The sequence below is a fragment of the Chionomys nivalis genome, chromosome 19 (assembly GCF_950005125.1).
Source record: "Chionomys nivalis chromosome 19, mChiNiv1.1, whole genome shotgun sequence".
Classification (NCBI taxonomy): Eukaryota; Metazoa; Chordata; class Mammalia; order Rodentia; family Cricetidae; genus Chionomys; species Chionomys nivalis.
Genome location: NC_080104.1, coordinates 49,701,175 through 49,715,014, shown reverse-complemented (window position 1 = coordinate 49,715,014; position 13,840 = coordinate 49,701,175). Strand labels below are relative to the sequence as shown.

Genomic DNA, 13,840 nt, shown 5'->3' with positions numbered 1-13,840 from the left:
CATTTTCAATGACTGAAACACCAAATAGCCTCAGGTCAAGGTCTCAAACCATGGGAGGCACCACAATGGCAGATGACTCGCAGTGTGGGCCAATGGGTGATGGAGCCAGAGGGAACTGACCCATCTGTTCTCAACATGTAATAAGCACTGAGTTATTAGCTTGATGGGAAGCAGACTCTGAGTTCTCACAGACTACACAGCTATGACAGGACACCTGAGACAGTGACCTATGCCGGCAAGAATGGCTTGGAAAACGATCCTAAAGGTATCATTTCGTTAAAATAAAAGTTTTATGCCCATAGTTTAAAAGGCATTAGTTTATTTTTTTTAATTGATACCATTGTAGCTTTCCATGCTATTATGAGAATTGAGGACGGGGTCCCCTGTTCATTCCGTCCTGTCCCACACCCATGAATGATAACATTTGGCAGAATTACACTACCTCTGTTCATATTCGTGCAGAACGTTCTAACTTAATCCAGCAGGAATCAAACAGCGCACTCAAGAAAGCCACAAGGAAGTGCCTGCGGGCAGCTCCCATCAGAGAAGCTAAAATGACCATGGGGACAAAGAACTAAAATAGACAAATTAAACACAAATCTGGGTCTTGACGCTTCCACCCAAGAATAGATTTAAGCGGTCAGTTTCAAAACAAAGCAGTTATAGGAAGTGCACACAGGCTACCAACTTAATTTCAAGATCGAGAACATTTGAAATATGAGGGCTTAGCTGGCAAATGCTAGTGGAGAAGAGCTGTCCCAACCTGTCCTCTTTGTTCCCAGTCCCCACCTGTGGCACCTGCAGCAAGTTGCACTGACTCTCCACAGTTATCTCCTCCTCTTTAACCCAGGGATCATGATGAAACCAGCCTCACTTGGTTATTGAGAGGTTAAGATGGAAAAATCCATTCACCCATTGGAAGCAAGCAAAGAGACCACGGGTAGTCCTTGTTGCTTCTATTCACTCAAATTCTCTATGGCACGCTTCCAAGCCTGAGCATTGGCCTGGGGAGCTGGCAGTTCTCTGTCAGGGAAGGCATTATGGACTACGTAGCAGGAATCCCTGGCCTGAAGCCAGGAGTACACCCACCCACCCCAGTTGTGACTGGCAAATTCATCTCCAGTGTTGCCAAAATGTGTCCAACACAGGCCACACGACATAGAGCCCAGCTGAAAAGTCAACTGAAGACAAATGAATTAGTGCTACTTTTCACAGCAGTGGCCATCTTTTTTAGCTTCAAGCAGCTGGTGGTACCTTCTGAGAAGATCAAAGGCTCAGCTCCGAGAGGTGGTTCAGTGGTTAAGAGCACTCAATGTTCTTACAGAGGACCCAAGTTCAGTTCCCAACACCAACATGGCAGCTCACAAGCTGTGTAACTCCAGTTCCAGAAGACCCAACACCCTCTTCTGTCCTCCATAGGCACTGCACACATGGTACACATACATACATACATACATACATACAGGCAAAATACTCATAAACATAAAAATATATTTTATATACAATATATATTATATATAACATAAAAATGCCAGGCAGTAGTGGCTCATGTCTTTAATCTCAGCACTTGGGAGGCAGAGACAGCTTGATCTCCAAGTTTGAGATCAGCCTGCTTTACAGAGCGAGTTCCAGAACAGCCAGGGCTGTTACACAGAGAAACCTTGCCTCAAATAAACAAAATAATAAGAACAATAATTAATCATAAAATATAAAAGGTTCAAGAAAGGTTTGCAAGTGTCTATAAACACACAAAAGCCCATGCAGTTCTATGTAACCATATAAATGATAAAGCATCTAAGAGGCATTTGGGTGATCATAAGAGTTCCTGGGGTTGGAATGATAGAGATCCTCTCTAACCCAACCCTCATAGCCTGTCTGAAGCTGGTCCTCAGACAGAGAAAAGAACAAGTCATATGAATGATGAAGGCCACCTACTGGGACATGTGAGATGCTTTTCTGTTCTACTAATCCAACTATAAGCTGCACCTCCAACAAGAACATATTTCGTGACACCCTGCTGTGGTGCCGAGGTCAGGGCAGATTGTCCAGCATCTATGCCATCCCTACAGTTTAATTTTGCATTCTGAGGTGTGTAATCCTGTCATATAGCGATTCACTAAAAATTCCAAGCAATTTGCAACTCTGCTCAAGCACAGTGTCTCGAAGAAGAAATGGAAGATAGTGTTTGCTCTGACTCAGACAAAGACAAGACCTATAGATCACTCAGAGAAAACAGATGGTATACATCAGTGTCTTACTTAAATGGAGAACTTATGAATCAAGGTCTTAGAAAAAGGAACTATATACCACTGAAAGAATATTTGTAGCCATGGATGTTCCGCTATCTCTGGGGACAGGGGTCACTAGAACTCCCAGTCTCTCAGGCATCCTTGGAGAGACAGAACAAGGGCTATGCTCAGCCACACGGCACGCCAAAGTGTCCTTAAGTTCTTACACAATACACAGATAGAAAAAAGGGCAGCTGAGAAAATGACTCACATGGGCAGGAATGGCTTGGAAAATAATCCCAAAGGCACCGTCATTTTGTTGAAAATAAATAGAGAAGTTTTGTGCCCATAGTTTTAAGGGCATTTTTTAAAACTGATACCCTTGTAGATTTCCTTGTGCATGCTTCAAAATGAAAAGCCATCATAAGGACCACCCTCAAGCCATTTTTCACCCTGTGACACCAGAATAGACTCTTGCTCACACCAGAGTGAAAATATTTACTTAAGTGGTGAGCACTGATCTGGCTACAGTGAGTTTTGCATCTACCATACAGATTTCTGTTCCAGTCACTCTGAGCTGCTAGGACAAACTCCCAGAGACTAAGGGGCTGGCAAACAAAGGAAAGTTCCTTTCCCACAGCTCTGCAGGTGGGAAGTCTGAGGTCAAGGCCCCAGCCATGTCAAGCCATTGAGAGAGCCTCTCCCAGGCTACAAATAGCTGGCTTCTTACTGTACCCTAATGTAGCAGAAAGCCAGCCAGCTAACGTTCTAGACTCTTCTGATGGGAAACACCCCATTCATGAGGGCTGCATCCATAAGGCTCCTTTCTCCGAGACTTTTACACTGTAGATAATGTTTCAACTAGGAGAATTAGAGTCAATCCATATCAGTTTTTGTCTTTTTTTTTTTTTTGCAAGTTACAGGGAGGATGCCCTATACAAGATTATCTGGGACTGTGACTCCTCGGCATTTGAGAGACATTTTACCCCAAAGCCAGACAGTCCTCCATCAGCAAGAACAGTTCATGGTCCTTTCAATGCTCTCAAATTACCCCCATCACTTTGCTCTCAGGACTCCTGTGTGCTTAAGATTCGTCTATGCCCCTTCCATGGCCATGAATCATCACGAATACCTTTCTCGCCTTGATGTTGATGGATGACCCTGACTGGACGGAAATCCTGAGACATAAGTTCCCTGTGGTCCATGGATAACACAAAGTATAGTCGGAGGAGCCTTGAAATTCTCTAAAACATTATCCACTTAACTAGTGGATCCTATTACACAGAGTGTTTGTAAAATAAGCCAAATCTAGGACTTCCAAGACTGACTGAGGCAGTGGTTCTCAAGCTTCCTAACACTGAGACCCTTTAGTACAGTTCTTCATGTTGTATGTTTATAACCATAAGATTATTTTCGTTGCAGCTTCAATAACTGTGATTTTGCTACTGTTATGAATCACAATCTAAATATCTGATATGCAGGATACTTTTAGGCAACTTCTGTGAAAGGGTCATTTGACTCCCCCGACACAAAAAAAGGTCACAATCCACAGGTTGAGAATCACTGGTCTAAGGTAAAGCCTGAAAACCTCCATGAGGGAAAATCTTGCTGGTGGTTATGGTACTCTTTAGAACACACTGTGCCTACAGGACACCGAGAAATCCCTTCTTGTGGCAGGTGCAGTTTGAAACTAGCTTCACAGAACAGGGAGCCATTTCAAGCATCTGACTGGGTGAGTAGGAATTTTACAACCCACAACCCATCAATCAATTAAAGACCAGTTAGTAGGAATTTTACAGCCCACAACCCATCAATCAAGTTAAAGACCTCTATTGAACCACCAGACAAGGAGCTACCACTCTTCGTACAGACCATCAAAATAGGTGCTGTGAAATTTAAATAATGTAAGTCACGTACTAATAAATCTAAAGTGATATCACTTTTTATAGTGACATCAATATACATTTGTGAATTTTACCATTAGTCGTCACTGGTGGGCAAATTATATCCAGGAATTGCTATTAAAAAAAAAATCACTGGGTAGATTTTGTTCTTCTCATATTAATACCAAGCATGGGTTAGAGGGTAAGACTTTAAGAAAATTAAATTTAAGTGGATATAATCTTTTATGGACTTGCGGTTGGCCATTTATGATCTTATGCAGTCCTCTTTTCACCAGAGACTTAAACACCTGTGCATGCACACACATGTGCTCATGCACAGGTTCACATACACACATACGTACAGTTCCAAAATATATTCAAATATAACCAGAAATTCATATAGACACTTCCTACCAATTAAGAACTGCTCATCAATATATGTACATGGAAGGGAGGAATCTCACCAAGAACTAGAGGCAACTGTAGGATATTGAGGGAAAGAGAGGCGCATCCTAATCAGTTTCTCCAATACCAAAAAATCAGCCCTGAAATAATGTGCACGCAAGCAATACTAAACAGACTCCACCAGTTGTGGGGGGGAGGGGGAAGGGAGTTATAACAAAGATGAGGAGGCCAGGAATTTAAGGGGTTAGTGGGAGGAGCTGGAAGGAAAGAATGGAAACAAAAGTATGTAATTACATTTTAATTAGCAAAACTCAAACTGCTGTTCTGAACAGGAACCTGTGAGTCACAAATTGTATGGGCTTCCAGTGAACGTGTGACTTGGAAGGGTGTGAGACCAAACCATACTCTGCATACAAGAAAGCGTTTTACAAATTCCGATCGTCGTGACAATTCCTCCGCTAGACGAAGACCCTCTCGGGGTCTGTGAAAACACCTAGCTTTCTATAGTTTTCAGAGTCCAGTTACCTGGCAGCGCTCTGAGTACTTCCAAATTTTCTGCATTTAAAAAAATAAACAAACAAAACAAAACCAAACAAAAACCCAGTATGGAAACCACAAGCCCTGTCTCAGAGTCTGTTCCTGCCACTAACCACTGAATGCAGAAGGCATTGCCTGCGCCTCTCTGCCAGCAGCCCCTAAGTAAGTTCAGAATTTATTTACATTTCACAAGGGGGTTTTAAGACTTGTTCAAAAATCCAGTCAACCCATAACGCAAAATAATCTTGATATCCAACAATGAAAAATCATCATAAAAACACCAAAAAAATCATCTCTCTCCAATGCACAATAAATATTAAAGACTCTATGCTATATAGTTGGACAGCTAAACCAAATATCAGACAACTCAAAGGTTAATTTAAATTTTGCTTGAGACTTCTGTATATGTTGTGTATGCTATTTGTCTTGGGAGAGACAAAATACAGGGTTGAGGAAGAGGAGGCACACTGTAACAATCTGACTTAAGACATTGATTGGAGTTGTATGAACTGACTCTGGTATTTTGCTCAGCTTGGGGAAGGGGGAGAGGCTTGGTGCTGCCTCAGTGAGGTGATGGGACAGACTTAGTGGACTTCCCAGGGGATGCCTTCCCCTCTCTGAGGAGAGGATGGAGGGGTAGGGGTGGGGGGAAGAGAGGATAGAGGGGGAACTAGGATTGGAATGTTAAAAATAAATAAATAATTTTTTTTTTTAAAAAAAGACACTGATTGGGTCCCTACCCCAATCTACCTGTATTTGACCCAGACACAGTGACCAATACAGGAGGGGAGCTTACCTACCAGCTAAGAAGACCACCATTTGTCAATGGCACATGGCCACAGGGAAGTCTTTGGCCACTCGCCAGCTGTGTCCCACTAGGCCTCGGGTCCTCACAGCAAAGAGTATAATTTCACGGTTCACTTCAGTAGGTTTTTATCACAAAATGCATAGTGTCCACATTACAGGAATATAAATAACAGGAATAGCTACCCTTAACGGCTCCTGCAGCCACTGTTATCAAAATAAATTCCAACACGGTAGATGACTATCCATCCGGCTTGCTTTGACCACACGAGATGTTCTTAAAAGGAAGTGTGTTGAGGGCTGCTGTTCGTGCTTCTGAATCAAATTGCCATTTTCATTCTCCTCCTCCAGCTCCTGGAGATTAGGGGCCTCTCCTGCAGCTAGCTCACCTAAGCCCTTTCCAGTCCAGTCCGGCATCCAGGTTGCTGTCTGTGAGCCTCTAGCCTGTTTGTCGAAAGGATAAGCTTCCCCGCTTCGTTTCTACTCAGGTAAATTGGTCTTTCCTTCCTCTCTAATTCCTCCTGAGAGAATTAATTTGCCTTTTCTGGGCTAGCCAATCAGCCATCCCCGCGTTTAAAACTAGAACCCCTGCCCCCCCACACACACACGCACAAACACAATCAGACACATTTTGAGACTTTTTGAAATAAAAACACAGAAGCGGCAAGAACAAGGATACGTGATCAGAATGAGCCAAGAGCTGAACACTCACCCCTGCATTTTCTATTTTGTGATCATCCTACCGGAGGAGAGTGTAAAGCTCTCCGTACCTCAAAAGCACTCTAAGTTTTAAGAGAGAACAGACCATCTACATCCAGTAATATAAAAGAACACCACTGCTCCTCACAGGACAACCAGAAAAACGACAAGAAGTTGTGATCCGTGCTTTGAGTTAACTCTCTGTTAAGTCTGCCTCCAGCTATCCTAAATCCTCATGTTCCCTCTCACCAGCCCCTTGGCTTGGGCTTTGCATTATTTCCCTCGGGAGACCAGGTGGAGGCTAAGCTGTTTCCAGAGTACCGCTTGGGACATTCCCCCCCCCCCCCCCCCCCCCGCCCCAGACTCTGCAATTTACCTGCAGAATCCACGCCGTCGGCAGGCACACTCTGCGTGGCAGCTGGGGCTGGGTCCTTAACTCCGTGCACCTGGCCATCTTCTTCCTGGGTAGTCAGAAACGCAGAGCACAGACCAGATTCGAGGGCTTGGAGCTTCAGCAAGGAATTCTGCCAACAAAAGCAGAACATGAAGCCAGCTAAGTGGATGCCTGACACACAGCGCTGGGTCTGCGGCTCTCCGGCACCTTTGCCCGGTGCCTGGCAGGAACGGGGTCTCTGGCTGACCACAGCTGTTTCGGGTAAACGAGTTGGTCCCTGAGTCAGAGCTGCGCATTTGTCCACGTGCAGCCTCAATTTCTGGCTCATTGAAATCCTAACGTATACGGTTTATCTGTGACACATGGGACCTGTGATGTCGTCAGCAAGAGACACTGCATCTGGAGAGCCAATCTCAGAAGGTGTCTGCTTCCCAAGTGGAGAGAGGCTTTACGCTCAGCAACGGTTTCATTCACTGTACTGACATCAGGAGCCGGATATTAGGCCACTCCCAGGCTACCATTCATAAACGCCAGCGTCCCTCCAAGACAGACTGCGGCAGACCGCAGCACACAAAGAGTTACTGCTGCAGCGGCTGTCTGGCATCTAGGAGGGGCTTCTGGGCTCCCTCAGGCAGCTGCATGCACCTTCTAAAGTTACTTCTCTTGCAGGGGATGCCGCGTTGGCCTCCTCTGAAGATCAGAGTCCAGGGAGACAGCCCTGGTCCCTTTCGCCTAACTCAGCTACTCGAGGGAGAGCAATTGATCCTTTCCCGCCTACCCCTTCATGTCGCAGCTGAAATCCTCCCAGGTTCTTAGGAAGAACAAGTCATGCAGACTGACGCACCTATGATGCAGCAGCCCAGAAAATTGATTCCCATAGCAGGTGAAGATGAGTCATGCCTGCGTCCTGGCTGGGCACCGCGACCCCACAGTGGGACAGCTCAGCAAGTCACAGGAGCAACTCCGCCCACCTGCCTCCAGCTGTGGCAGGGCAGCCAGGGGGAGCAGAGCAATGGGTCCTTCTACCCAAATCTTCCCACATACGCCGTACTCAGACGAATCGCCCCCTCACAGATGCTACACAGGCTCACACTGGAGCACCCCACTCCACAGCTCCGCCCCTGCCTGTCCCATATTCCTACACACATATAACCTCCCACACCCTTGCTTCCAACACCACACTCACACATAGACCCTAAGCCCCGAATGCCCTAGGTCACACTGCATATGCCTTTTCGTCCCAACCTCAACCCCCACTTACATACCCAATTCTACACACACCACACACTCTACTTATCACTCTCACATACTCACATAACCGCCCCCCCCCCGGCAATCTTCCTCCTGTCCCACACATACGCCTCCTTCTGACTGCCCCCGTACCCTCCTCTCCTTCATGCATGCCCAACACCCACACATCAACCCCCAGCCCTTCACACTGTGCCAGTGAGTCACACCCTAGCCTTATATACACTCTCATACGCACACCTAGCCCAGTTATCTCCTCCCACATCACTCTCTCCCATTCTACTGGTACCAGCTCCCCCAGCCCCATGCCTTCCTTCATCCACTGGGCTGATGCTACAGCAGTGTCTCTACATGATGCTTGCTCTCCAGGGGATGTCTGAAACTTCCTCAGGCATTTTGAAGTCAGGGGGCACCTCTGCAGCTCAGGTTCCTCCTCTGCCATGCACAGATATGCTCATGAACTTACAGGAACACCACTGTCAGCCCTCAGAATAACCATAGCTCAGCCAAAGCAGCGTAGCCTAAGAATAGATGACTTCCATGGCCCTCTTCTCCCTCTGGGACAGGTCTACCGCTGAGAGTTCAAGGTTGCTGAGAGGAGAAGCAGAAAGGAACAAAGGCACCAGGTTTCCAGAAGAATCTAGTCATTGGTATCCAATCAGCTGGTGGACACCAAGGATGATTCCAAGGAAACTCCCCACCAGGAAACCAGCATGGGCTCTTCAAGAGCACGGAACTGCATTACAGAGTTAGACAATGCCTTAGATGTGCCTGATGGGTCACTGCAGGAAATAGCGGGCCCTGAAGAGCCTAAGAATACAAATATCATATAACACAACTCCATCATTGGGTATGTACCCAAAAGAACTGAAAGTGAAGCCTTGGACAGCCTGTACACACCCACATCTATGGCATTTCAAGAGCGTAGAGAGGTGTTACGGGCTGAATTTTGCCTCTCAAGTTCCCCTATTGAAGCTCTGTGTGACTAAACTTAAGGACAGGGCCTTTAAAGATGTAACTAAAGTTAAAGAGGCCTTAAGGATCAGAACCCAACCCAATAAGACTGATGTCCCCATAAAAGCCAGAGGCCATGGGGACAGTCATATATCGAAGGCTCTATGAGAGTCCCATTTGAATGCAACTTCCTACGAGCCACGAAGCGCGGCCTCTGGAAAAACTAACACTGCTGGCTCTTTAACCTTGGATTTCCTGGGGTTTTGCTATTTAAGCTACCCAGCCTGTGGTACTTTGCAACGGCACCCTTCAGGACCTAACGTGAGGTGCAAGGACCCAAGAGTCCACAAACAGATACATGGATGCCCCAAACATGGATGAACTTCCAAAGAACATTCCTCAAAATTCAAGAGGAAGATACCAACTGGCATAGGCTACCACACAGAGAGATTAGCTAGTTCCAGAAGAACGAGTACTGTGTGATTGTACTCAGTAAGAGAGCAGAAAAGCCATAAAGACAGGAAGCAAAGCAGTGTTTCCCCAGGACCAGCTGGAGAAGGGAGGGAGCTGGCTCACGGGTTCAGAATTTCAGTTCTGTCTGATGAAGATATATGCATATATATGAAGGATGCTTAGCAATGAGAATGAACTTAGTGTTGCTGAGTGGTATGCTTAAAAGTACTTGAGAGGCCGTGTTTTTCATATTGAATATATTCTACAATTACTTTTAAAAAAATTTTATGTCAAAGGAGGCAGACCTGTCCATGTCTTTCGATAGCAACAGGGTCTCATGTAGCCCAGGCTGGCCTAGAACTCTGTCCACCTTGGATCATCTTCAATCTCTGATCTTTGTGACGTTGCTTCCAGGGTTGTGGGACTATGGGTAGGTGTGTATCACCATACCTGGCTTTACATCCAGTGCGGTGGAGGGACAGGTCCCAGGACTTCCTGTAGACTAGACAAGCATTTGAACAAGACCCACATTCTCAGCCTTTTGTCATACGGCGCCAGCAGCCTGGCTCAAATGCCGATGTGCTCTTGTGTAATTTGCAAAGCAGCAGATGGCTTTCAGGGTCCCAGAGAACCACAGGGAATGTGCACCATGCTCTCTATCCTGCCTGACTGTGGGCAGCTATCCTGGCTATTCCAAACCTTATCTTTTCATCTGTAAAAAGAGGCAAAAATAACAGTGATGAGTTATGGCCCCTGCCGCGAGGGCTGCTCCCAGGCGAACTGAGGGAGGGTAAGAAAAGCACTTTGTAAAAGTGCCAGTAGGTGGCCAGTCACTCCATCACTGGTCAGGCTGGAATGTCCCCAAACACCAGCTGCTGGGAAGAGGTCTGGCCATGTGGACAGACCTCAGGCTGTGCCAGTCGTGACTCATCTCTACCTCCCAGGGTTTCACTTCTGCACCTGCCTACCAGGAACCTTACTCTAGATGACTTTGAAGTCCCCTTCTAATGAGGACAGAGAGAAAATCAAGCGTGTACATACCCTGAGGACAGAGGTGCAGATCCTGGTATGAGTCAGTACCTAGACTTGGGTCTGGAGCTGAACCAAGGACTCAAGTTACACGGACAGCATAGGACATCAATACACAGGGGTACATCAGACTCAGAAGCTTCCAGACCCTATCTAGGAGACAGACTATGTGTTATAAACCAGAAACGGCAGGAGTGTCAACAGTTATGGTATCCAATGTGGAGGCTCAACTATCCACAAGTCTCTTGAGGGGTTTACGAGCAGCGGGCTGCGCACTACTTGGTAGCAAGAGACTAGGTAAAGCACTGGGGTGGATAGTCAGGCTCTAGGCCCTGCCTCTGGCTTGAGGCTCCTCTCTCACCAACCCGAAGGGGGCGGAGCCAGTCACCAGGCCATGTGCAAGTAGGAGGGCCTAGCCACGGCTTAGAAGCTTAAAGTTTGGCTCATGCCTCAGAGATCATTGCAAGTGCATGGCTGCAGGCACTGTGTAAAACAAGCAGTCCAGACTGAGAAAACCCTGAAACAGGTACAGTAGAAAATGGGTATAGACAGTCATAAAAAATAATAATAATAAAAACAATTTTAAAACAATAAAGAGAATAATATATAAAAAGGATAAGCCCTGTAAGGATGGGAAATATTATAAGACAAGGAGTTTGGACCTTATATGAGGTTTTGTTCATTTTAAATGTTTTAAATGCTAATGAACAGAGAACAACAGTTAGTGAGAGACAGTGAATTGTGGAAGTGACTGCTGGATTAAAGCAGCCTGCATTCAGGCTGTATATAGCCAGGGTGTCTTGGCTTCAAAATGGAAGTTCAGAATGGGAAATATGTTGTGTTGGGGGAGAGGTTATGCCTTTGTTTCCACAGGAAACAAAGAATTGTGGTTTGCTTCACACAGAAGATCTACTTGCATGGCTGGGCTGTTCCTCTCTGAGACACTAAACAGAATCAAGCATAAAGGAATGAGGATGAAAAGGCCTAGAAAATGGAACAAGACGGAAGAGGTGAACTTCAGAAACACAGGGAGACCTCTAAGCAGAAGGGAAGACAACTGCTGGGGACCAAAGACAAGAAAATAGAACGGAAGAATCTCAGCAGCCCACCTGTCCCCACCATGGGCCATCCCATTCTCTGTCACTTCAGCACACAGCCCTCCTCAGTAGAGTCCTCCTCAGATCAACACCCTGTGTGGAATGGGTCTGTATGGAATACATCACCCAGTGGTTTAGGATCCCAGGGTAACAGTGAAGAGATCTAACTGTGTTACATGTTTACCCAGGGAATGATAGGAGATATCTTGCCTATCCGAATAGGATGAAGCACCATAGAGCTATCCCGGGGAGGCCTGGGGATACTGCACTGGCAGGGTCTGTGAAGATGTGCTAGCCCCATGCTTATTGACTGCTCAAGCAAGAGCTAGGGTTAGGTGGAGGCTGAGAGACTGACATCAGCTTCTTCCTCCTGGAGCTTCTACTAGCCCAGTGAGAAAACAGCCAACAAGCCAACAAATAACAACAGACATTCCTTTCCTAACTCCATGTCAGAAAGAAATGGAAAGCCCAAGGCAGACAACCCTGCCATTTCGGTAATCAGTCACACCCGGCTTAGTGACATTTCACACAAAGACATACTTTCCCTTTCAAAGAAAAATGAAGGAGTGGTCTAAAGGCTACCTCCATCCAGCCCTAGATCCTAGACAATGACTCTGGCTAGCCTGCTCAGGTTTCCCAGGTTTACTTCCAAAGGCCTCATCGTAGGGCATCTAAAATCAGCAGGCAGACTGAGCAGTGGGTGATGATCCTCTTGGGAATGACAATTACCCTGCCTCTCCACGTGGCCTTGTGAGAAGCAAGCTAGAGAGAGGTCTGCACAACCTAAGTGCGGTTTTCTCAAGCTAACTCCTTTTCACACAATAGAGAATACGCATGTTGTTTTAGAGAATACTCATTTTCCCTTCTCTGCAATCACACAGTCCGCACTTCAGTTGGGCTAAGATGGCGACCACCCACATGGGGTGGGATGGATAATAAGAACTATTTTAAGGTGCCTTCATCTGTGAGTGTGCAATTACAGAATGCGAAACATTCACATTTGGTTTCTAGGAAGGGATTTTATGGCACCTCCAGTCCCTTTGTGTTTCCAGGAAGTGTACGTAGATCTCACGCTGCTGTGAAACAGAACGGGCAGGAACCTTGCTGAAAACCCAGCATACAGGTCAGTTCCCAGACATCCACTCACTGCTCTAGTTCCATCAATCTGGATGATCGCGGGCATACACTCCCAACTCCACATGCACAATCAGCAAGTACAAGAGACCCTCCCTTTGCATCTGTTCATTCACCTGCTCCCTGCTCCGACACTCCCAGGCCCCGGGATCCTATTGGACATCATCGTATAGGAACACACTGCAAAGCGGGCAACAAAGCAAGCCAGATGAGCACTGGAATTTCCTTCCCTTTTCTTCCTACCTGCCACGCTATCCCACCATGACAGACTGAACCTTCTGAAACCACGAGCCAAAAGGAATCTCCTCTCTTTCGAGTTGTCTGTATCTGGTAATTTGGCAATCACTACAGTGGTCTACTTGTTTGTGGGCTCTTTGCGGCTGGCTCCCTAAGGGCTGCAACCGTGGCTCAATTTGTCATGTTACAAGCACACTGTACAGCAGAGTCAACCAGAAAAAGAGACTGCCATTACCTATCCATTTGATTTATTTATTTATTTTTACCCTTAGCTGGCACTTAGAGGGTGCCTGTGTACATACTCTGAGTATCTAATCTGAAGCCTTCTAGTACTCTGGTAAATAAACTGCAAGATTATTTAAAAGCTCACTTAGGAGTTTACAGAAAATATACATTTCCCCATATCTCACCCATCTTTATTCTGATTTAGGAGGTCTGGAACAAGATCACCTCAAGACAAGTGCCCAAGGCCTATGCCCTATCTTCTGGGACCCTGACCCATCCCAAATGGTATCTTGGTTCCCTGCTTAGCACCACCGAGCCCAGAGAGAAGTCCTTTATCCTGCCATTGCCCCAGAAATCTGCCACTCCCACTGTCTTCAGCCTTGGTCTCCCTCAGGACCCGCACCCCCACACTAGGAGTATACAACATGGGGTGCATAAAACCAAGAGGCCACCTCCCAGCATGCTACTGATAGGCTCTCAATGTCCTCATCAAATGAAATGGGGCTTCTTTCA

The 13,840-nt window shown here is 46.3% G+C and overlaps 1 protein-coding gene across 4 annotated transcripts in view; it reads right to left on the bottom strand.

Annotated features, from left to right (window-relative positions):
• Window positions 1–13,840, bottom strand: part of Fam13c (family with sequence similarity 13 member C) — a 95,585-nt gene that overhangs the window by 27,859 nt on the left and 53,886 nt on the right. For all 4 annotated transcript variants that reach the window (XM_057794371.1, XM_057794370.1, XM_057794368.1 and 1 more), the window contains one exon: window positions 6,933–7,080. In XM_057794371.1, coding sequence (XP_057650354.1) covers window positions 6,933–7,080 — 148 coding nt within the window. The remainder of the gene's footprint in view (window positions 1–6,932; window positions 7,081–13,840) is intronic.